The 21,992-nt window shown below is 44.4% G+C and overlaps 1 protein-coding gene across 2 annotated transcripts; it reads right to left on the bottom strand.

The window, feature by feature from the left end:
• Positions 1–2,556: 2,556 nt before the first annotated feature.
• On the bottom strand, positions 2,557–6,272 carry LOC123437019 (protein NRT1/ PTR FAMILY 8.3-like). Of its 2 annotated transcripts, XM_045115677.1 has the most exons (6): positions 6,201–6,272; positions 5,966–6,124; positions 5,332–5,392; positions 5,002–5,219; positions 4,340–4,896; positions 2,557–3,544 (listed from the first exon to the last, which is right to left on the bottom strand). In XM_045115677.1, the coding sequence occupies exons 1-6, from the start codon at positions 6,255–6,257 to the stop codon at positions 2,737–2,739; spliced, it is 1,860 nt and encodes a 619-aa protein (XP_044971612.1). In that variant the 5' UTR covers positions 6,258–6,272; the 3' UTR covers positions 2,557–2,736. The 2 variants fall into 2 exon arrangements, with proteins under 2 accessions (XP_044971612.1, XP_044971613.1); XM_045115678.1 differs by lacking the exons at positions 5,966–6,124; positions 6,201–6,272 and adding an exon at positions 5,710–5,940.
• Positions 6,273–21,992: the final 15,720 nt, after the last annotated feature.

Here is a 21,992-nt window from a genome sequence, read left to right as displayed (position 1 = left end):
GGAACACGGTGGGGTTATGTTTGACGTAAGTAGGTGTTCAGGATCACTTAGTGATCATCTAGTCTTCGACCGCTCTCGTAGACCACCACATCAATACTTGTTCTACGTAAGTTAGCCACCATAAATGCTTAGGATGCTCCAACCTAAACACTGAACCTTCCTCACCTAATAACTTGACTAGTTTCGGTACCGAGGTCATAGATTGCTGAGTCCCTGTGGCTCACAGATTACTCCAACACCCCAACAGGTACAGTTACACTCGACACAGGTGATCCCGATGGCACGCAGCTGGCGTGGCAGTACGATGAGGAGAACGACCGCATGTACGTGAACTATCCAGAAGACTGAGGCGCGGTCATGATCGGGGGCAAGCATGCGGGATAGCATAGCCTTTTCTCATGTTATGTAGTCCGTAGCGGAACTACCTTGTTTGAATAAATGTGTGATGTAAACTCTGATATTATCTATGGAGAAGCGGAACTACCTTGTTTAAATAAATGTGTGATGTAAACTCTGATATTATCTATGGAGATGGCAAACGATTCCCTATTTGTCACTCTTATATTATGTATGTGCTATGTTATCTTGCTTGTGAAACACTTAGATGCGCTTCTTTCCATTTTGGGGCCTCATTCCCTAAATCGAAAAGGACCGCATCTTAGTCGTTACATATTGAGTTATGTGTGATTGGTAACCGAAAGTTGTTCAAAGTCCCACATGATATTCCAGACATCACGAGGAGCTCCGGAATGGTCCGGAGGTAAATATTTATATATAGGAAAGTTGCATTTGGCTTCATGAAAGTTTTCGGGCATTACCGGTAAAGTACCGGGAGTGATGAGTGGGATCCGAGGTTTTACCGGAAGAGGCCACCCACCCGGGAGAGAACCTAATAGGCCTAAAGGTGGTGCACCAACCCTTAGTGGGCTGATGCAGCCGGCCCAATAAGGCTATTTCAACCAAGGAGCAAAAGAAGGAGAAAAAGGGGAAAAGGGAAGGAGGAGACAAGATGGAATCCTACTAGGAGTAGGATTAGAGATGGACTCCTCCACCTCCTCTCCACTTCGGTCGAACCCTTAGGGATTTTTGTGGCTGCCTCCTCCCCTCCCTCCCTCCTATATGTACTAGAGTATTTGAGGGCATCCCCAACCCTAATAAGCCACGGTTGCCCCCTCTCTCTAGATCGTTTTCTCCTCTAGATTAGTTCCGCAGAGCTTGGCGAAGCCCTGCTGAATTAGTTCACCACCACAACCACGTCGTCGTGCTGGAGAACTCATCTACCTCTCCGCCCTTCTTGCTCGATCAAGAAGGTCGTGATCGTCATCGAGTTGTACGTGCGCTGAACGCGGAGGTGCCGTCCGTTCGGCACTAGATCGGGATGGATCGTGATGGGATCGCGGGACGATCGTGATGAGATCGCGGGACGGGTTGCAATTTGGATCGCGAAGATGTTCCACTACATCAACCGCGTTATATACGCTTTCGTGATGAAATGATATTGTGTTATTTTTATCATTTTTCTCCTTAAATGAATTTAAATTATCTCACATACAAATATAATTTTGCCTGGTATATGAATAGCATACATGTATCATTATCTCAAATCATACATGCATCATTATCTCACATCATACATGTACGAGTACGTGAGAACATAATATGAATATGAAAGATCTTGAAATTATTATATGATTCTCCCAACAAAAGCATATACCCTATAGCTAACCATCAAGGAAAGACACTCGTAGCAATAGCATCACTAATGAAACTCATAGTCATCGTCGATGGGTGCAAAGTGATGAGAAAGGCTCTCCTCGTGAGCATAAAATCGATTCTCAACCATGTCAAAGTGTTGATCACTTAGTTTGGTCTCATTGGTGAAGTTATGAAGACACACACATACAGTAATGATCTGTGTTTGCGTAGCAGGTTTGTACGTGTGATGCTGAAGAGGAGCTCAGTCGGGGGCCGGCAGCGGCGGCGGTGTGCAAAGGAACCCTGGTGAGAGGGAATTCCAGAAGGGGGTGCAAGACCGAGAGGAGTTGCGAGCAAGCGGGTTGAATCCTTCGAGCGGTTCTTTCCATGGGGTGGGAGCGGGCTGGTGAGTGGCAATCTTGCTGTGATTTCTTTAAAAAAGAGGCCACTTCCCTAATACCCCTTTGGGGTTAATTGAGAAGCTGCGGGAAGCTCCTCTCCCCTGCTTTTTTTGGATGTGTCTAAGACACATCTAAATGTAACTTAGTTATTGCATATCTAAATGACAAAATCAAACATAAAAAGGAAAAAAAAAAGGAAAAGAAATATCCACGTGTATTTCTACGTAGGATCAATGACATAGAGCTTGAAAGTGCAATAATTATCTTACATCTAGATTTGTTTTAGCAAAATCAATTTTTTTTCATTATAAAGAGGAAAGTGATGAAAATAAGTTGAGCCAGCTTATAAAGACGAGTTTCTTTTTGTACTTTTGGCTTATTTTGACAATAAGCTAAAATAAGCTGGAAAAGAACTGATCCTAAAAAATAAGCTGGAAAAGAAATGGCCCTAAAGAGGGTATGCAGCTGCAAACAGAGCTATAGCTTTGCTTCATTTGTGTTTCAAAGAAACATTTTATTCAAATGGACACAACTACAGGAATTTGGGCGATATTTAATTACATCAAAGCTGTATTGTAGACAGTACATACACAACAAAGAGGATAAGAACTGTACGCTTGTGACCAACAGCAAACCGTGTTCACCGGAGCTCGACTTTCTTCACTGTATAATTCTTCGCGAAGGCCGTGTACACAACGAAGTTCACCGCGCCGATCCCAGCCCACAGCCAGAAGTAGTAGTCAAGATGCCCGTCGTTCAAGTCGGCGGGAAGCCAGCCCTTCCCGCCGCCGCTCTTCGACAGAGCAGCGATGGCCGAGATGATCATGGAGTTCAGGTAGTAACCAAGCGACATCGCCAGGAACGAGAATGCGGAGCATAGGCTCCGCATCGACATGGGGGCTTCCGAGTAGAAGAACTCGAGCTGGGCTATGCCGCAGAACACGTCAGAGCAGGCGATGAGCATGAACTGGGGGAGCTGCCACGCTATGCTCAGGTTGTGGCCGGCCCCGACGCTGCGCAGCCTCCACATCTCAACCAGTGCCGCCGCGGCCAGCGCCGGGACCGCTAGGAACCGGCCGACGCCCATCCGCTGCAGCTGCGTGAGCCCAGCGACGTTTCCAGTGTATCGCCTGGCTATTGGGATCACAATGCTGTCCTGGATCACGACGAAGATCATCATGAAGACCACCGAGGCCGAGTTCATGGAAGCAGGAGGGACAGAGAAGGATCCGATCTTTGTGTTCATTTTGTTCCCCTGTTGGATGAAAGTGGTGGCTGTTTGGCACATCGATGCTGCATAGAACACGCTGGTGAACCATATTGGAAGCATCCGGACAAGGATCTTCACTTCCTCCACCTGAGTTACAGTGCATAGCATCCATGGACGCCCGGAAAGGCTCTCCTTTATCTCTTGGTCACCTAACACCACAGCAGCCTTATCTAAGCACCTGAAAGAATTCAAATGTCAAAGTGCAGCTAAAAGGTAACAAAGCACCTGAAAGAATTCAAATGTCAAAGTGCAGAATACATATTGACCTAAAAGGTAACAAAAATGACTCAAATTGCACACAATCTTTACCACGACTCCATGATTATAACTAACACGCTACACGTTACGGAAACTGAAGTTGTAGTATTAGACTGTACTACACATGCAAAAAAGTTCTAATGTAGTTTTTTATGCGAAAAGGAGGGTAACGCCCGGCCTCTGCATCATTGTGATGCACACAGCCACCAAAAAAATCTAATTTGATCATTATATAACATAACATGACTGACATCCACAATGTTGCGAAAGACAATTTAATTCAATCTGGTAGATGAGATGGTGCTAATTAGGACTGGTATGTTTCATGACAAATTGTTCTGACTAATTACAATCGGAGGTTATGGTTCACGAAGAGTACAATATAAGGGCCAATTGAGCTTTACTCCTCTTTGAGGTTCACGTGAACAAATCAAGGCCACATGTCAATGTAACCTTTGATACAAATATCACATTTTCTAATAGCTCTAACATCATTCTTTATAAGAAAACGAACATAAAAGCCATTACTAATTTCATAAATTTTGTTGACCCTATTTTCGTTGAAAATGTTAAGGGCGATTCCAGATGTCTATTTGCAGCTAGTGGGGAATTCTAGAAAACATGTGAGGTAAGTTCTTTTGTTAAATAGACAATTTTAAGCTAACTTTGTCCCGCTATACTAGCAGCCTTGGACTCCATCATGTCAAGAACATACCTGAATCCTTCAGTATGTGCCAATTTGTTTGGTGCTTCATTGGTTAAATCAGCATCATTCCCATCAAACAATATTGAGCTATCAGCAGGAACCTCTACTTTTCTCTTTTTAAATGACGCGACAAACACCGCTACAAGACTTTTCAGTGGGCTTCCGGTAGGAAGTTGAACCCTGTAGATTGGTGTTCCTGCCAAGAAGGCAACTGTGGCAATAATGATGCATACCGATGAGATGCCGAATCCAAGAGACCAAGCAACATTTTGCTGTATCCATACAACAACGGTCCCCGAGATGAAGACACCAAGGTTAATGGCAATGAAGAACCAGCTAAAGAACGCTTGCTTCTTTTTACTCTGTTCAAGGTTTGAATCATCATACTGATCAGCCCCAAGGGGGAGCAAAGCTGATTTAACCCCTCCGGTCCCAATCGAGACAAGGTATAGTGAAGCAAACAAGACAAAATACTGAAACCCTGTGGCAGGAGGGCATGAATTTCCTTCACACGGGGCAGGTTGTAAAGATGGAATGATCGCCGAAGCAGTAATGATGAGCAACCCCTATTTGTTGACAGAAAAATTGAGGAGTTAAGAAATCACACATAATGACTGCAAGGAAATGAGCATAGAAAAGAGCAAGTGAAGTTACATAATGCATGTTCTTACAGTAAGATAAAATATTATGGAGATAGCCACGGTCTTGTACTTCCCCCAGTATGTATCAGCAAGAAATGCTCCGAGGACGGGCATGAGGAACGTGGTGCCGTTCCATGTATCAACATTCGCAGCATTTGAAGCAGTGGTTCCATGAAGGACCTTCCCAAGATATACTACCAAGTTGAGGGCAATACCAGCGTATGCAATGCTCTCCAAGAACTCAAATGCTACAGTGCAAACCAGTGTTAATTTGTTTTCAACATAAGGAAAAAAAAAAACATAGTACTGTAGTAGGCATGTTTGCATCGATGAGACTGGTCAGGAATGTGAGGAGCTGACCCAAGATAATAGCAGGAGCTTTCCAGTTGAAGGGTTTGCAGTTGTAATTTGCCGAGGAAACCTGTATGCATGGAGAAACAGATGAAGCAAGTTAAAGGTGACCCGATTGTGGACTTGAAACAAGGAAGAAAAAAAACGTAAGGTGGGATTTGGATGCAGAGCGGTAGCAAGCGTCAGTGCAGACGGGTAGTAGCAAGCAGGATCGCAAATCTAAGGTGGAACTCGGATGTAACTGAGCCGAGATCGAAATGCGCGCGCTGCTTGCTGCTACAAGCAGGCGAGCGGCGGAGAGATCCAGCAGGATGAGCGCCGTGTACTTATATACAGTCTACAATGAGAGTACTAGTGTATGTACTACCAAAATTGACCATCACCAACCCTATCCGACAAACCCGGAGCGGAATCTGAGTCCCGTAGAGGCGTGGCCATGAGTCCGAAGGGTCTGATCTCAAATCCTCAACCTCTTGCTGCTTGCGAGGCGAGAGATGCTAGTTGCAGCAGTAGAAGAAGAGGCAGTCCCTATCTGATAGAGCCGCCGAGCCAGAGCAGAGAAATAAATGGTTGGCGAGCAGAAGCGGGCGGGCAGGCAGGCGTTTTCGGGAATGGGCTTTTCCGGTAGGCAAGGCGGGTTTACCTGGTTGGAGTTGCGCTGGTGGGAGAGGAGGGGCGCCTCTCCGGCCTCAGCGTCCATGGCGCGCCGCTGCTGCCCGTGGGTGCCGGCGGAGGCTGGCCGGAGCTGTTTGGTGCTCGTCCTTGCACGTAGCCGCCAGTACCGACGACCTTTATTTCTTCTCTACTCCGCACCAAATAGTACTGTTGAGCAATGAGTATTGCTCTATTTTGATGTCAGAAAGAAAAAAGAGCATTACTCTATTTCGGAAGGGGGCATCCCCATCCCGCTCGCTCTCATCGAGCTGTGGCTCCATTATTAAGAGTCGGTGTGCGTCGTGTTTAGCGCGGGTCGCGTGCTCTAGTATTTCAATTGTCTCGATCGCCTTCTGTTCACATGATCCGATCCAACAAACTGCATTCATTTCCCTGTGTCCTTGAGCTCAAGTATGCAACTGTAGGCGAAATAAATAAATAAAGTATATGCAACTGTAGGCAGTGAGACCGGATCTTCCCTGATTCGGTGATTCCCGGCCGTAGCAGTAGCAGTAGCGCGGGAGACTTTCTTCCGCTTGTGCTAAGCGTGCCCTTTCTTTATCCCTGATGAGGAAAAGTCAGCAACTGTAGGCAGTGAGACCGGATCTTCCCTGATTCAGTGCAGACCTGGCCAAACGTGCCGGCACGGCCCGTTGTAATCGGGCCGTGTTGTGTCGTGGGCTGCGACTACAGAACTAGGTACGGCCCGGTTATTAAACGGATCGGTGTTTTGGTCGGATTAACACGTTGGGCCGTATTTTTTTAGCTTTATGGGTTTATTTTTAGGTCTATTGAATCATATTTTTTATATATATTAAAAAAATCTAAAAATGTATATAAAAAAATAAACGAATCGTGTCGTGTCGGCCGGCGTGCCCAGCCTCCAGGCCCAAACACGACCCGAGGTGTGCTCCGTGCCGGGTCCAAGCACGATTAGCCCGTGCCGGGCCGGACCCGTGTCGTGTCAGGCACGCGGGCTGTCGAGCCGGCCCATTTACCCGACCCGTTTGGCCAGATCTGATTCAGTGGTTCCCTGCCGTAGCAGTAGCAGTAGCGTGAGAGACTTTTTTCCGTTTGTGTTGAGCATGTCCTTTCTTTATAGCATCTCTAACATGAGTGCGAAGTTGTGATGGACGAGCAGCTCGGTGCTCGGTATCCCACTTGTCCATCGATGTTTTGGTATTGTAAATGTGTCAGTTCATTGTCCCCTTTTGTAGGCATAGGTAGCAGCCGGCGTAGGCGATGGTTGCTTGGAACACATGAGCATCTTTAACAGTCTTTGTATATTTGGCTAGGATTATTAAAAACTGGAAATATAGCAACTTGGTCCAAAAATGTTGCTCCAACAGCCTTTGTATAAGTGATTTCTCACAAATTGTTTTACAAAGCTTGTTATATTTGCACCTACACTTATATATTTGTAAAGTGGAGAGGCACTTGCTATAATTTTTAGCAGCCCAGTTTTTGTGGTCTCCTACATCCCTTTGTTCCATTGACAAGTGGACCCCACCGCCCTCAAGATTCCTGTTGTCCTGGGCCTGGCACAGATCCCCACGTGACATTGAGAGGCTTGCTAAATTTTATAGCAATGCTGTTGGAGCAAAAAACTGTTGGGGTTGCTAAATCTTCTCTTTCCTCTTGCTATACTCAGTTTTTAGCAAGTCAGAATAGCAATGCTGTTGGAGATGCTCTAAGGCTGGTTGTAATGGAAAGTATCATATACTAATATCATGCATATGATACTCGTGTATGATATTACATCCGTAATATACAGTATCATATGTTAGTATCATAGAATAGGTCATTTATTGTCATGCATGACACATAGTAGCACAACATTTAATATGATACGATATCATGATATGATTCTATATCACCTCATCAAAATTACCTAGTTGGCATGCATGAAACTACCTATGATACTCTCATTACGACCAGTCTAAGTGAGTTCAGTAAAAAAAAGTACTTGACCTTATTATGCAGGTTGATGGGGGGGGGGGCTAGATTCCAAGCTTTTCTCAAGTCATGATTAGACACAAAGATTCTAGCTTAATAAATTACTGTATTAAAACATCCATTAGTGCACTGTTCAAACACATCTGGGTACCAAATAGAAGATGGGTACTTTGGGTATGGAGCGGTCTTATGAGCCTAATCAAATTTATTTATTTATTTGGCTAAAATTTAAATAAGAACTTGTGAAAATTTGTTGATAAATTAAATCTTAGTAACTTGCTAAATGTAGAATTTGATTCCATTATCTCAGTGAGTTGTCCTAGTTTGTTAATGTGCTTTGAAGGTCTGGCTCCAGGGAGCTCTTTATTTTATTTTTGGTTGAAGGCAAGCATGGCAAGTAGTCTTCGAATCATCCAAAACAAAACAGTGAAATGATGGCATTTGCTAATCAAATTAGAGCGATATGATTCTCTCTTTGTCCAAGTTTATTAGTCCCTTCATATGTTGCAGCAGAGTTTGGCCATATATTTAATTAGTAAATAATATTGTATGATGATATGTCATAAAATTATAATGTTGGATTTGTATTTGAAAATAGTTTCTAGTAGTTATTTTTTTGTTACATGTAACATATATTTTGTTAGTAAAAATATGATAGAAATTGATTGAAACTACAAAAAGGAAAATGTAGTAATTATTAAACAGTGTGATTACCAAAAGCCATGACACATTTTGTACTGCATACACATTTTGTGCGTATATATTTAATTAGTGTGCAAGCTACCGTTGACTCACTTCTAATTTTTCTGTTTGTCTACTCTTAGCTATTGTCTGGAACATTTGTGCGTTAATTAGAGGTTTTTATTAGCAAAAGCAAATGAGTGGCCCATGTGTGATGGGGAAAGTAAGAGTACAACTGAGGAGGGTCGCATGGGAGCTTTGCTACAACTACGGATGTTTTACATGATTTCCACGGACAAGGTTGAGATGGGTTGTTTTAATTGGTGATTAGAAGATGAGGCCGACCACACCCTGAGAATCAGGGGCAGATTAGTGAGGGGACAAGAGTTGGTATGTAACTTCCTGTAAAAACAATGTGTAAGTCTAGCATTTTTGGTCGCATGAAGTAGTATCAACTGCACAAGAGACATTTGCATGCGAGGCTAGATTCTGCACCTATCCTCCTAGTTGACCAGTCCTCAATACATGGGCTACTGAATCGATACGGGGGTGCACGCACCAAAATTACGGGGAGGGCACATATCCCAACAACATGTGAGTGGCCTCGATGTAATGTATTGAGGTGCTCGACCACCATTACAAATTTTCTCTCTAACACATCCTTTATAATCGTTCGGTCCTTATATTTTTGACAACTATACGAGTTTAGGTCGTTTTTTGACCAAAATAAACCCTGCATAGTTGTTGCGGAATGTAAACGGTTCACTCGCCCGCAAAATCGCCTCCTCGGACAATATATCTACCGCCGCATGGACGGTATACACGTCGCAACTCTTTCCCCGCCGCCACAATCCACCCCTATCCACTCGCATTTCTCATCATTGGCCACCCCTATCCACGACTTCGATGACGATGACGAGGAGGAGGAGCGCATGTGGCGCGGGATGCAAAGCGTTAGTCGCTTCGCCGGCGGTGACGAAGAGGAGGAGCGCAATCGCCGCATCGTCGTCGCCGTGGTTCGAAACGCTCCGCCCACCAGTACACCGACCGTGGCCGTGAGCCGTCGACGTCCCTCCTCCACCGCAAGACAGAGGAGTATGACCGGAGGCAGGCTCGGTGTGGGATCGATAGAAGAGGTGTCTAGAGGGGGGTGAATAGACTACTTGCATAAATTAAAATCCTAGCCTTTTTCTAATTTTAGTGGTTGGCAGATTTTAGCATTCTAACAAGTCTAGTGCACCCTACACATGTTATCAACAAATATGGCAGCGAAAAGTAAAGGCATTGCACACCTAGTAAGGAGTAGAGTTTAGGAAGATCAAATGCAAAGAACTTGACACGACGATTTTTTGCATGGTTCCTATAGGTGGCGCTATCGTACGTCCATGTTAGTGGAGATTTCAACCCACATAGAGAAACGGCTGCGAGAATCCACGAGGGCTCCACCCACAAGGGGTCCACGAAAAAGCGACTTTGTCTATTTCACCACGGCTTCCGTCCACACAGGACTAGCCTCACTCACGATGGATCTTCACGAAGTAGGTGATCTCCTTACCCTTACAAACATCTTGGTTCAACTCCACAACACGAAGTAGGAGACTCCCAAGCGACACCTAACCAATCTAGGAGGCAGCACTGTGACGCCCTCGATTTAATCGTACGCTAATTATACACGCAAATGCGTACGATCAAACTCAAGGACTCACGGGAAGATATCACAACACAACTCTAGACACAAATAAAACAATACCAGCTTCATATTACAAGCCAGGGGCCTCGAGGGCTAGAATACGGAAGCTCAATAAACACACGAGTCAGCGGAAGCCACAAATATCTGAGTACGGACATAAAACATGGGGTGCCTTAGAGAAGGCTATCACAAAAGATACAACGATCGAACGAGGCGAGGCCTCGTTCCTGGGAGCCTCCTAACTACTCCTGGTCTTCAGCGGCCTCCACATAGTAGTAGGCACCGTCGGGGTAGCAGTCGTCGTCGGCCGGATACTCCATCTCCTGGGCTCCATCATCTGGTCGCAGCAACGGATCAAGGGGCAAGGGGGAGCAAAGCAACGGTGAGTACTCATCCAAAGTACTCGCAAGACTTACATCAGAACTATGCTAAGTATGCATCAGTATCAAAGAAGGGGTTTTATATGTGGACTAACTACAGCAATGCAAGAATAGAGAGAGAAGGCCTAGTCCTATCGAAGACTAGCATCTCTAGGGTCTTGCAGCAATAGACGAGCGTAGAGCAAGGTAACACAATTAATAGTCATATTGTTGCAGCAAAATTAATATGAGGTCACGCCCAGAGATCCTCCCTTGACTCCCTACGAGGAAGCAATCCCGGAGCAACTAGTCCAATTAAGTAACAGTTGTAGTTGTAAAAGATCAGGGCACAACTCCAAGTCGTCCTGTAACCGTGGACACGTGATGACCCACAAGTATAGGGGATCAATCGTAGTACTTTCGATAAGTAAGAGTGTCGAACCCAACGAGGAGCAGAAGGATCTGACAAGTGGTTTTCAGCAAGGAAAAATCTGTAGGCACTAAAATTGTCGGTAACAAGTGATTGTGTGGTGAGATGATTCGTAGCAAGCAACAAGTAACAAAAGTAGAAACGGTGCAGCAAAGTGGCCCAATCCCTTTTGTAGCAAGGGAAAAGCCTGGACAAAGTCTTATAGGAGGAAAAATGCTCCCGAGGACACACGGGAATTTTTGTCATGCTAGTTTCATCATGTTCATATGATTCGCGTTCGTTACTTTCATAGTTTGATATGTGGGTAGACTGGCACTTGGGTACTGCCCTTACTTATACAAGCATCCCACTTATGATTAACCCCTCTCACAAGCATCCGCAACTACGAAAGAAGAATTAACACAAAGTCTAACCATAGAATTAAACTAGTGGATCCAAATCAGGCCCTTACGAAGTAACGCATAAACTAGGGTTTAAGCTTCTGTCACTCTAGCAACCCATCATCTACTTACTACTTCCCAATGCCTTCCTCTAGGCCCAAATAATGGTGAAGTGTTATGTAGTCGACGTTCACATAACACCACTAGAGGAAAAACAACATACAACATATCAAAATACCGAACGAATACCAAATTCACATGACTATTATTAGCATGACTTATCCCATGTCCTCAGGAACAAAAGTAACTACTCACAAAGCATAATCATAATCATGATCAGAGGTGTAATGAGTAGCATCAAGGATCTGAACATAAACTCTTCCACCAAGTAATCCAACTAGCATCAACTACAAAGAGTAATCAACACTACTAGCAACCTTACAAATACCAATCGAAGTCGCGAGACGGAGATTGGTTACAAGAGATGAACTAGGGTTTGGAGATGAGATGGTGCTGATGAAGATGTTGATGGTGACGAGTCCCCTTCGATGAGAGGAGTGTTGGTGATGACGATGGCGACGATTTCCCCCTTTGGGAGGGAAGTTTCCCCGGCAGGATCGTCCTGCCGGAGCTCTAGATTGGTTCTGCTCAAGTTCCGCCTCGTGGCGGCGGCGAAACCACGAAAAAGCTCCCTCTGATTTTTTTCTGGACGAAACCCTCCATATAGCAAAAGAGGGGGGCAAGTGGGCCAACTGGGTGCCCACAAGCCCCCATGGCGCAGCCTGGTGGGGTGGTCGCGCCGTGCAGGCTTGTGGCCACCCCTGACCCTCCTCTGGTACTTCTTCGGCCCAGTATTTTTTATATATTGGGAAAAATCTCCATTAATTTTCACGACGTTTGGAGTTGCGCAGAATAGGTATCTCAACTTTGTTCCACTTTCAGGCCCGAATTCTAGTTGCCCGTATTCTCCCTCTTCATGTAAACCTTGCAAAATAAGAGAGAAAAAGGCATAAGAATAGTACTGTGAAGTGAAATAACAACCAAAGAAGCGATAAATATCAACCTGAAAACATGATGCAAAATGGACGTATCAACACGGCTATCCGAATAGTTAATTTTCATCCGTGCAGGGGTGCACCAAGTTTCCCGTCACGCTCGATAACACTCTGACCGGACACACTATTCTGGGTCATGCCCGGCCTCATAATATTTACACGTCGCAGCCCCACCTAAGCTCAACAGAGAGGCCAGCCCGCCGGTCTAAATCCTAAGCACAAAGGAATCATGGGCCCACTTGCCCTCTGCGCTCCTGCACGATGCAAGGGCGGCCGATGTCAGTCCTAGCACCCCTTAATACAAGAGCGATGCATCTCAGGACGACTTGGGCGCGCGCCGCTCCATTGCTGACATTTGAAAAGCTTCGGCTGATACCGCGATGTCGAGTACCCATAATTCTTCCCGCGTAGCCGGTTAGTGTGAAAAGGTCTCCGACCAACCCAGATCAAATACCCAAATCCATTATCATTTTAATTATGTCATCGACACAAACACGCGGGAATCCACCAGCCTAACATCTATTCATCAAAGATCCCAGTAACATGGTCAAGTAACTGTGTGATTGTAACATCGGGGGAAATCTGAGGTATCACCCTCGTTGGATTCCGAACGATGTATCCGTCAAGGAGGACCTAGAGGAATCACTCTCGAGGGTCCCACACTTGAGGGGTTGCACGATAGAGGCATCGTCGGGAATGATGAGAGAAATCACCCTCGATAACCACGACCGGCTAGCTGTACTACAGAGATATCACCAGGAGTACTTCGCAAGGTGTCACCCTCGGTACCCGATATTATCTCTGTAGCGTCGCATAACTAAGGGGGTGTAAGTGTTGTGTCGGGTCTGGCTCGTCGATCAGGGATCGAGACTTGAAAACAAAGCGGGGCAACTGGACTACGGGGTCAGAGGGGATGATTGCTCCACCTATGCTAAACAATTTAAAGTGCGGTACTAAAAGTAGCAGTTCATCAAAATTAGGCTATGCATCAGATATAGGAGCGAACTTCAACAATAGCAAAATTCTAATGCAAGCATGAGGAAGAAAGAATAGGTGATATAGAAGGGGGTTTGCTTGCCTTGTTTCTCTACGGCAAAAGGCTGGTCGGCACGGTCGTAGATATACCCGACAACAGCGTCAGTCTCAGGGTCTACCGGTAAGAAGAGGGGGGAGAAACAATAAATAACAACAACAGGTGCAACACTAAGCATGACATGGCAATATGCAGACTAGGCATGAGCTAACGCGGTAACATCCGTCATAGACGGATCGGGAAAATATCAGATGATATTTCCCGGGTCTCTCGCTACTACCGGTCAGACTAAAAACGATGGAAAAGTTCCACGTTTGCTATGCTAGGGACGCGTGACACACGAATGGACCGCGTAACCGAGTTCGTCTCGTACTGCTGATCAACTATCATGTTGAAAAATATTTTGATCTGCCTTACGGTTTATTTAATATTAATTTTTAAAGTTTTATTCAATAACTAGGAATCAAAAACAGATTTAATTAATTATTAAATACTATTATGACATCAACATGATGTCATGCTGACATCAGCAGTTGACTGGTCAAACTGACCAGTGGGTCCTACGTGTCATAGACACAAATTTTTAATTAGGTTAATTATTAATTAATCAGATTAATTTAGTGGGGGACCCACGTGTCATATTCTAATAGAATAATTATTTATCTATAATAAGATATTATTAATTTATCTATTTAATTAACTAAATAATTAATTAAATAATTTATTTATTTAAATAAAAACATATATATATATATATTATTATTTACTTATTTTAATTTCCTGTTTTAGGGGCGTGGCCCCGCATGTGATTGAGACAGCGAGCACCACAATCACTAAACGCACACACAACTTTACACCCCAATTTTTTAATACCAAGATACACACATTCTGTTAAAATACATACAGACATGAATAAGTTCATACATACATACGAATTTACATCTATCCTTTTCTTTTCTTTTCTTTTCTTTTTCTAACATCTCATCTCTCTCTCTGCTATCTCTGTGCACCTCTCTCTAACTCACTGACATACATCTCTCTCAATAGAGAGAGAGGAGGCAACCTTCACCTCCGCATACAGGAGCTCAACGACGCCGGAACGAGGCGATGAACGCCGGAACGAGGCGATGAACGCCGGAACGGAACCGAAACGGGGGAAAAGGAGGAGAGGTTGGCCGGGGCCCGGAGCTCACTAGCGTTGCCGGGGATCGGGGCAGCGAGGCTCGGGGAAGCCGGTTGGGGAAGAGGTGAGGAAGCAGGTTAAGGAGGACGGTGACGGGGAGGCGGCGCGGTTCTGGTGAGGAGGAGCCCGAGGTGGTGGTGCGCGGCGCCGGGGCTGTTCGGGGCCAATACGACGTCGAGGTGGAGGGAGGCGGCCGGTGGAGGGCCGGAGGTTGGCGGTGCTGGAGCCGGCGACGAGGCGGGCGGTCGGCGGTGTGGTGGAGAGGCCCGGGCCGGCCGGTGGCGATCGGGGCTGAGGCTGGGGGAGGGGCGCAGGTGGACACGAGGGGAGTGGGGAAACAGGAGGGAGCGACAGGAGAGGAGGGAGGCGACGGGATCCAGGGGGCGCTCGAGCGCCAGGGGGTGACGAGGGGGTGGCTGCCGGGGGTTGGTGAGCGAGGGGGATCCCCTCCTTCCTAGCGGCGGCAGGAGGGAATGGGGAGGGCTGGCTGGCGCTAGGGTTCTCCCTTGGCGGTCTTATACCCCCAGGTGGGTGGGCTGGTGGGGGGGTGTGACCGGCTCGGCCATTTGGCCTAGTTGGGCCGGGGCTTTTGGGTTTTTTATATTTATTTTTATATATTTTTTGTTTTAAATATATAGGGGTTTTAAATAATTTCAAAAATACCCGATTCACTTTTATAATTTATTAGGGAACTTTTATAACTCCTCCTACATTTTTATTTTAACATTCGAAAACTTTTCTCGTTTGACTTATTTTTAAATTTTGAATTTTGACTCGGTTTCGACTAATGTGAGATCAACGATATAATTCACGGTGACATGGCATCATTAGCATGGGATCACAGTAGCTTAATTATTACGGTACCGAGATGGTAGGATTTGACATAGGATTTGTCAAGTGTAAAATTGGTAGGGTTGAGTGGAAAATGTTGGTGGCACCGATTTTACTGGTTTGGCTTTGGACAGAGATATTTTTGTGGGAGAATGGTTGAGTACTTCTGGTGGCTACCTCTAAGCACTTGAGCAACCAATTCTTCATAATACCTCATCCCCTTTTAATAGTATTGGCTTACCTATGGACTCAAAGTGATATCTCACAAATATAAAATGTAGAGTCTTCTTGCTTGAAGCTTGATTCAATGCTATTCCTTTCCTTGCATCAAGGGGCTTCTCCTCACAATCCGTTATGCCAAGGCTCTGTGTGGACTATACCTGAAATATACTAGGTAGAAGTGTTAGTCCAAGAGACAATGTATGTTGTCATGAATTATCAAAACCACCAAGGGAGCATATGTGCTTTCAATATCCCCCTTTTTGGCAATTGATGAAAACATACAAAAAAATCTTCAAATAGAGATAGACATTAGAATATGACAACTTTGAATACATGACTAGTACAAGCACCCCTTAAATGTGAGTAATCCCCTTTAAAGGATAGTTGATTTGGACTGCATGGGCACACACATGGTAGAAAGGACAAGACAAGTCATATAAATCTTGGCTATATGCATCAAACATATGTGAATAAAGAACTTCCATGTTCAATACTCACTCCTGGAAACAATATGTGCAAGAGAAAAGAGATCATCATGAACAAGGATATGATGCATACACTTACCTTGAGGTTCTTGGGCATCTTAGCAGTAGGAGTACACTTGGGAAAACAATCGTTAGATAACACAAGAGTACTCTATTTTAAAGATGCAAAAACCTTCAAAAGTACCAGGATATTGAAGACATATTGAAAATAGGATTCGATGATAGATATGTATCCAAGAGAATTTAGAACTTTCTCCCTTAAGAATGAATAAGTAAGATTACCTCTCCCCCTGGATCATAGCATGTAGATATTGGGATTAGGTCGGGTAAGACAAGTTAAATCCAAAGATAGTGGTAGTATGTAGATATTGTTTTATTGCAATCTTAAACAATTTTATCGCTCTCTCCCCCTTAATTCTATTCCTCCCCCTGAATATCTAAGGTTTGATATATCTTGAAAGTGCGTTATATCGACTAGAGGGGGGTGAATAGGAGATTTTTAGAATTTCATCACTGAGGAAATTCCTTGTGAGGAAAGTGCTCAGTTATGAACTTAGTGCAACGGAATTAGTACATGATCAGGAGTGCAAAAACGACTACATCAACGTACTTGATGAAATTTAAGAGATTCAGTTGCACAGTTCACAAGTACAAATTAAACATGTGAAGATTAACTCAGGTGAAGAATTTGAGGTTGAGGAAATTCATAGAAAGTCTTCATACAAATTCTTCAAACATCATAGACGAAAGCCTTTAGCATACAATTGAGGAAATGAAAGAGTTGAAGAAAGAGAACCCATAGTTGGATGAACACAGTAGTTCATGACCCAGTTCCAACTGCTGTGACAGTTGTACGTCTGGTTCAGAGTGACTTGGTATTGAAACCAAAAGGACACACAGTCCCGGGACACACAGTCCCTACCGTATTCTCCTTGAGCTAAGGACACACAGTCCTCGCCCAACACTCATGGTAAGTCTTCAGGGCACACTTCCAAACCCTTAAAAATCGTTCACTCGACGATCCACAATTGACTGCTGAATGCTCTAGACCATGACGCCTAACCGTCTGGAGGATGCATTGTCCTCAAAGGTAAAAAGCGTCGGCCCCACACAGGAACAACTTCTTCAGTGATGCTCAATCACTTGGGTTTTTGGTTTGGGTTTGGTGTTTGGGGTATTTCCTCACTTGATGATTTTCTCTCGGAGACTCTGAGGAATTTGGGTTGCTCTAAATGACAAGTGTCAGTTTCTCTCGGAGCAGCCAACCAGCAAGTGGTTGTGGGGGGCGGCTATTTATAGCCTGGGAGCATCCCGACATGATTCGACATAAATGCCCTTAAATAATGTGACTGTTGGGTGGATAAGATCAGTGAGGTGGCGCGTGTCGCGGCAACAGTCAGAACTTTCAACTGTGAAAGTCCTCATGTCTCTCATATTCCTCACTTTGAGGCTTTGGTAGATTTAGGCTTGGGTTGAGCATCATGAGTAAAATGATTCCGTAATTTTACCTCGACCCCTTTAACAGTACGGCGTTCCTATGACTCAAGTGTAAAGAAAAAGAAACAGAAAGAATAAAACTTCATGCTTCAAAGTCTTCAAAGTATTTTCTTCAGGACACACCGAATACCTCATCTTCAATATCTTCATGAGGAATATCAATTTCATCGCAATTTCTTCACGATCAAAGTCTTCAAGGAAAGACCAAAGTCTTCATCCGAAGACATACATTTTTAGGGGTCGATATTCATCGTACAACTCAAACTCCTCAGGGACTTATAGAGCCTGTGCACACTTACAAACATATTAGTCTCTTAACATATAAGTCTTTGATACGTCTCCATCGTATCTACTTTTCCAAACTCTTTTGCCCTTGTTTTGGACTCTAATTTGCATGATTTGTATGGAACTAACCTGGACTAACGCTGGTTTCAGCCGAATTGCCTTGGTGTTGTTTTTGTGCAGAAATGAAAGTTCTGAGAACGTCCTGAAAATTTATGGAGAATATTTCTAGAAAATAAGAAAAATACCTGCGCAAAGATCCACCAGAGGGGGTGGGCCAGTGGGCCACAAGCCGTGTAGCCGCCACCCCCTGGTGGCGCCTACCAAGCTTGTGGGGCCCACGTGGCTCTGCCGCCCCCAATCTCAGCTCTATAAGTTCACTTTCGTCCCAGAAAAAATAAGGAGAGAAGATTTCGTTGCATTTACGATACGGAGGCGCCGCCACATCATTTTCTTCATCTGGAGGGCAGATCTGAAGTCCGTTTTGGGCTCCGGAGAGGGGAAATCGTCGCCATCGTCATCATCAACCTTCTTCCCTCTCTAATTCCATGAAGCTCTTCATCGTTCGTGAGTAATCTATTCGTAGGCTCGCTGGGCGGTGATGAGTAGGATGAGATCTATCATGTAATCGAGTTAGTTTTGACGGGGATTGATCCCTAGTATCCACTATGTTCTGAGATTGATGTTGCTACTACTTTGCCATGCTTAATGCTTGTCATTAGGGCCCGAGTGCCATGATTTCAGATCTGAAATTATTATGTTGTCACCAATATATGTGTGTTTTAGATCCGATCTTGCAAGTTGTAGTTACCTACTATGTGTTATGACCCGGCAACCCCAGAGTGACAATAACCGGAACCACTCCCGATGATGACCATAGTTTGAGGAGTTCATGTGTTCACCAAGTGCTAATGTGTTGGTCCGGTTCTTTATTAAAAGGAGAACCTTAATATCCCGTAGTTTCCTTTTGGACCCCGCTGCCACGGGAGGGATGGACAATAGATGTCATGCAAGTTCTTTTCCCTAAGCACGTATAACGACACAGGGAATGCATGCCTACATCACATTGACGAACGGGAGCTAGCCACATATCTTTCCGTGTTATAACTGTTGCATGATGAATATCATCCAAACAAATCACCGACCCATTGCCTACGAGTTTGTCCTACTGCTGCCGTTAATTGTCTTGCTCTGCTGCTACTGCTGTTACTTGTCTTGCTCTGCTGCTACTGTTGTTACTACTGTCGCTTGCTACTGTTGCTACTTGCTACTGTTGTCACTACTGCTGTTCCTTGCAACTGCTATTACTCGTTACACCGCTGCTACCGGCTACAATTTTGATTCGCTAGTCGTTGACGGGAATAGACAATTTCCTTCAACAGGCAACTTCTGGCGCCATTGATACAATTGTTAGGAATAGTCTGCCGTCAACAGATTGTTTCTGACACCGTTGTTATCATACTACTTTGCTGCTGACTCTTTGCTTGCGGATACTAATGTTTCAGGTGTGGTTGAATCTGACACATTCAGCTGCTAATACTCGAGAGTATCCTCTCACCTCCTTTTGGCGTATCAAAAAATTTGGGTCGAATACTCTACCCTTGAAAACTGTTGCGATCCCACGCGCTGGTGGGCTGTTAACAACATTCTTCTAGTTTCGATTGCCGGAGAGTGTTTGTAGCATTCTTATGGTGCCGTTGCCGGGGAAGGTCTGTTGTCACGGAGTCAGCATTTTTCTGGCGCCGTTGCCGGGGAGGTATTGATATATTCTCTGAGTCACTTGGGATTTATATCTGCTGATCACTATGAAGAATCTGAAGGATCCGAAAACCAAAGTCTTGCCCTCAACTACGAGGGGAGGTAAGGAATTGCCATCTAGCTCTGCACTTGATTCACCTTCAGTTATGAGTAAGTTTCCGACATCACCTCCTGCTAGAAATCTTGATATGTCGCCTGTGCTTGATGATGCTTATGATGCTACTGCTAGAGATGCTATGCTTCATACTATGCCTGATGATACTATGCTTGATACTATGCCTGATGATGCTTTGCATGATGATGCTATAGATGCTATGCCTGATACTGCTTTGCCTGATGATGCTATGCTTGATACTGCTAGAGATACTACTTTGCCTGATGTTCCACTAGGGCTATTCCTTGATGCTCATATTGCTAGAGTTACTGCCAATGCTCGTGATGCTTCTGAAACTGCCGATACTATTGAGATAGAACCTGCTTTTGATCCTGCTAGATCTAGCTCTCCTAGATATGAATTGCCTGATATACCTGAGGGTTACGTTATGGAGGGAGAGATAGTTGAGGATTTTCTTGCTTGTAAGGATTCCTATGACGCTGAGAAATTACTTCTCAAGTGGAAGGAAAAATCTCTGAAAGCTAGGATGAAATACGACCCGAAGTTTGCCACTTCACCTATCTTTATCACCGATAAGGATTATGAATTCTCTGTTGACCCTGAGATAATCTCTCTAGTTGAATATGATCCTTTCCACGGTTATGAGTCTGAGACGGTCGTAGCCCATCTTACCAAACTACATGATATAGCCACCCTTTTCACTAGTGAGGAGAAGATCCGCCACTACTACATCCTTAAGCTGTATCCTTTCTCTTTAAAGGATGACGCTAAAGCCTGGTTCACCTCTCTTGCTCCTGGATGTGTGAGTAGTCCCCAGGATATGGTCTATTACTTCTGTGAGAAATATTTCCCTGCCCATAAGAAGCAAGCTGCCTTGCAGGAAATATACAACTTTGCTCAACTCCAAGAAGAGAGTCTCCCACAAGCTTGGGGGAGGCTCATCCAACTACAAAATGCTTTGCCTGATCACCCTCTTAAGAAGAACGAGATACTTGATATCTTCTATGACGGACTTACCGATGCCTCTAGAGACCACCTAGATAGTTGTGCCGGTTGTGTTTTTAGGGAACGAACTGTAGAACAAGCTGAGACCCTACTGAATAACATCTTGATCAATGATAATGCTTGGACTGTTCCCGAACCACCTCCTAAGCCAACTCCGAAGAAAAGAGGTATTCTATTCCTCAGTCCCGAAGATATGCAAGAAGCCAATAAATCTATGCAAGATAAAGGCATTAGATCTAAAGATGTCAAAAATCTACCACCTATCGAAGAGATCCATGATCTCGATAACCCGATACAAGTAGTAGAAGTGAATTCTCTGCGTTGGTTTGACGAGAGTGATATTCCTTTTGACAAACCTGCTAGCCTATGCTTTGATGAATTTGACAACTTTGTTGCCAAGCAATAGAGTTTCAATGATTATGTTAGCAGACATTTGGAACAAAGTACTCGTATGCTTAGCCATTTAAGTGCTTGTGTAGACAGAAATGTCAATGATTTGAAGCTTCTGAGTAAACATGCCTCTATGATTACTACTCAGGTAGAACAAGTACTTAAAGCTCAGAATGACTTGCTCAATGAATTAAATGACAACTCTGTCAGAGACATTACTAGAGGAGGCAAAATGACTCAGGAACCTTTGCATCCTGAAGGTCATCCTAAGAGAATTGATCAAGATTCTCAAGGAATTAATGCTGATACACCGAGTCATCCTAAGGAGAAGAAGAAGGATGATAGAAATCTACATGCCAGTTCACCAAATACTGTCACACCTGAAGAACCTAATGATATTTCTGCGTCTGATGCAGAAACACAATCTGGTGATGAACATGAACCTGGTGACAATATGGACAGTGGTGTTCATAATAATGCTCAACCTAGCAATGATGAGGATGTGGATATTGAACCTACGGTTAATCCTGATAACCCACAACCCAAGAGATACGATAAGAATGAATTCACTGCTAGGAAGCATGGTAAATAAAGGGAGCCATGGGTTCAGAGATCTATGCCCTTTCCTCCTAAGCCATCCAAGAAAAAGGATGATGAGGATTTT

The sequence above is a fragment of the Hordeum vulgare genome, chromosome 1H (assembly GCF_904849725.1).
Source record: "Hordeum vulgare subsp. vulgare chromosome 1H, MorexV3_pseudomolecules_assembly, whole genome shotgun sequence".
Classification (NCBI taxonomy): Eukaryota; Viridiplantae; Streptophyta; class Magnoliopsida; order Poales; family Poaceae; genus Hordeum; species Hordeum vulgare.
This window is presented reverse-complemented; position numbering and strand designations above follow the sequence as displayed.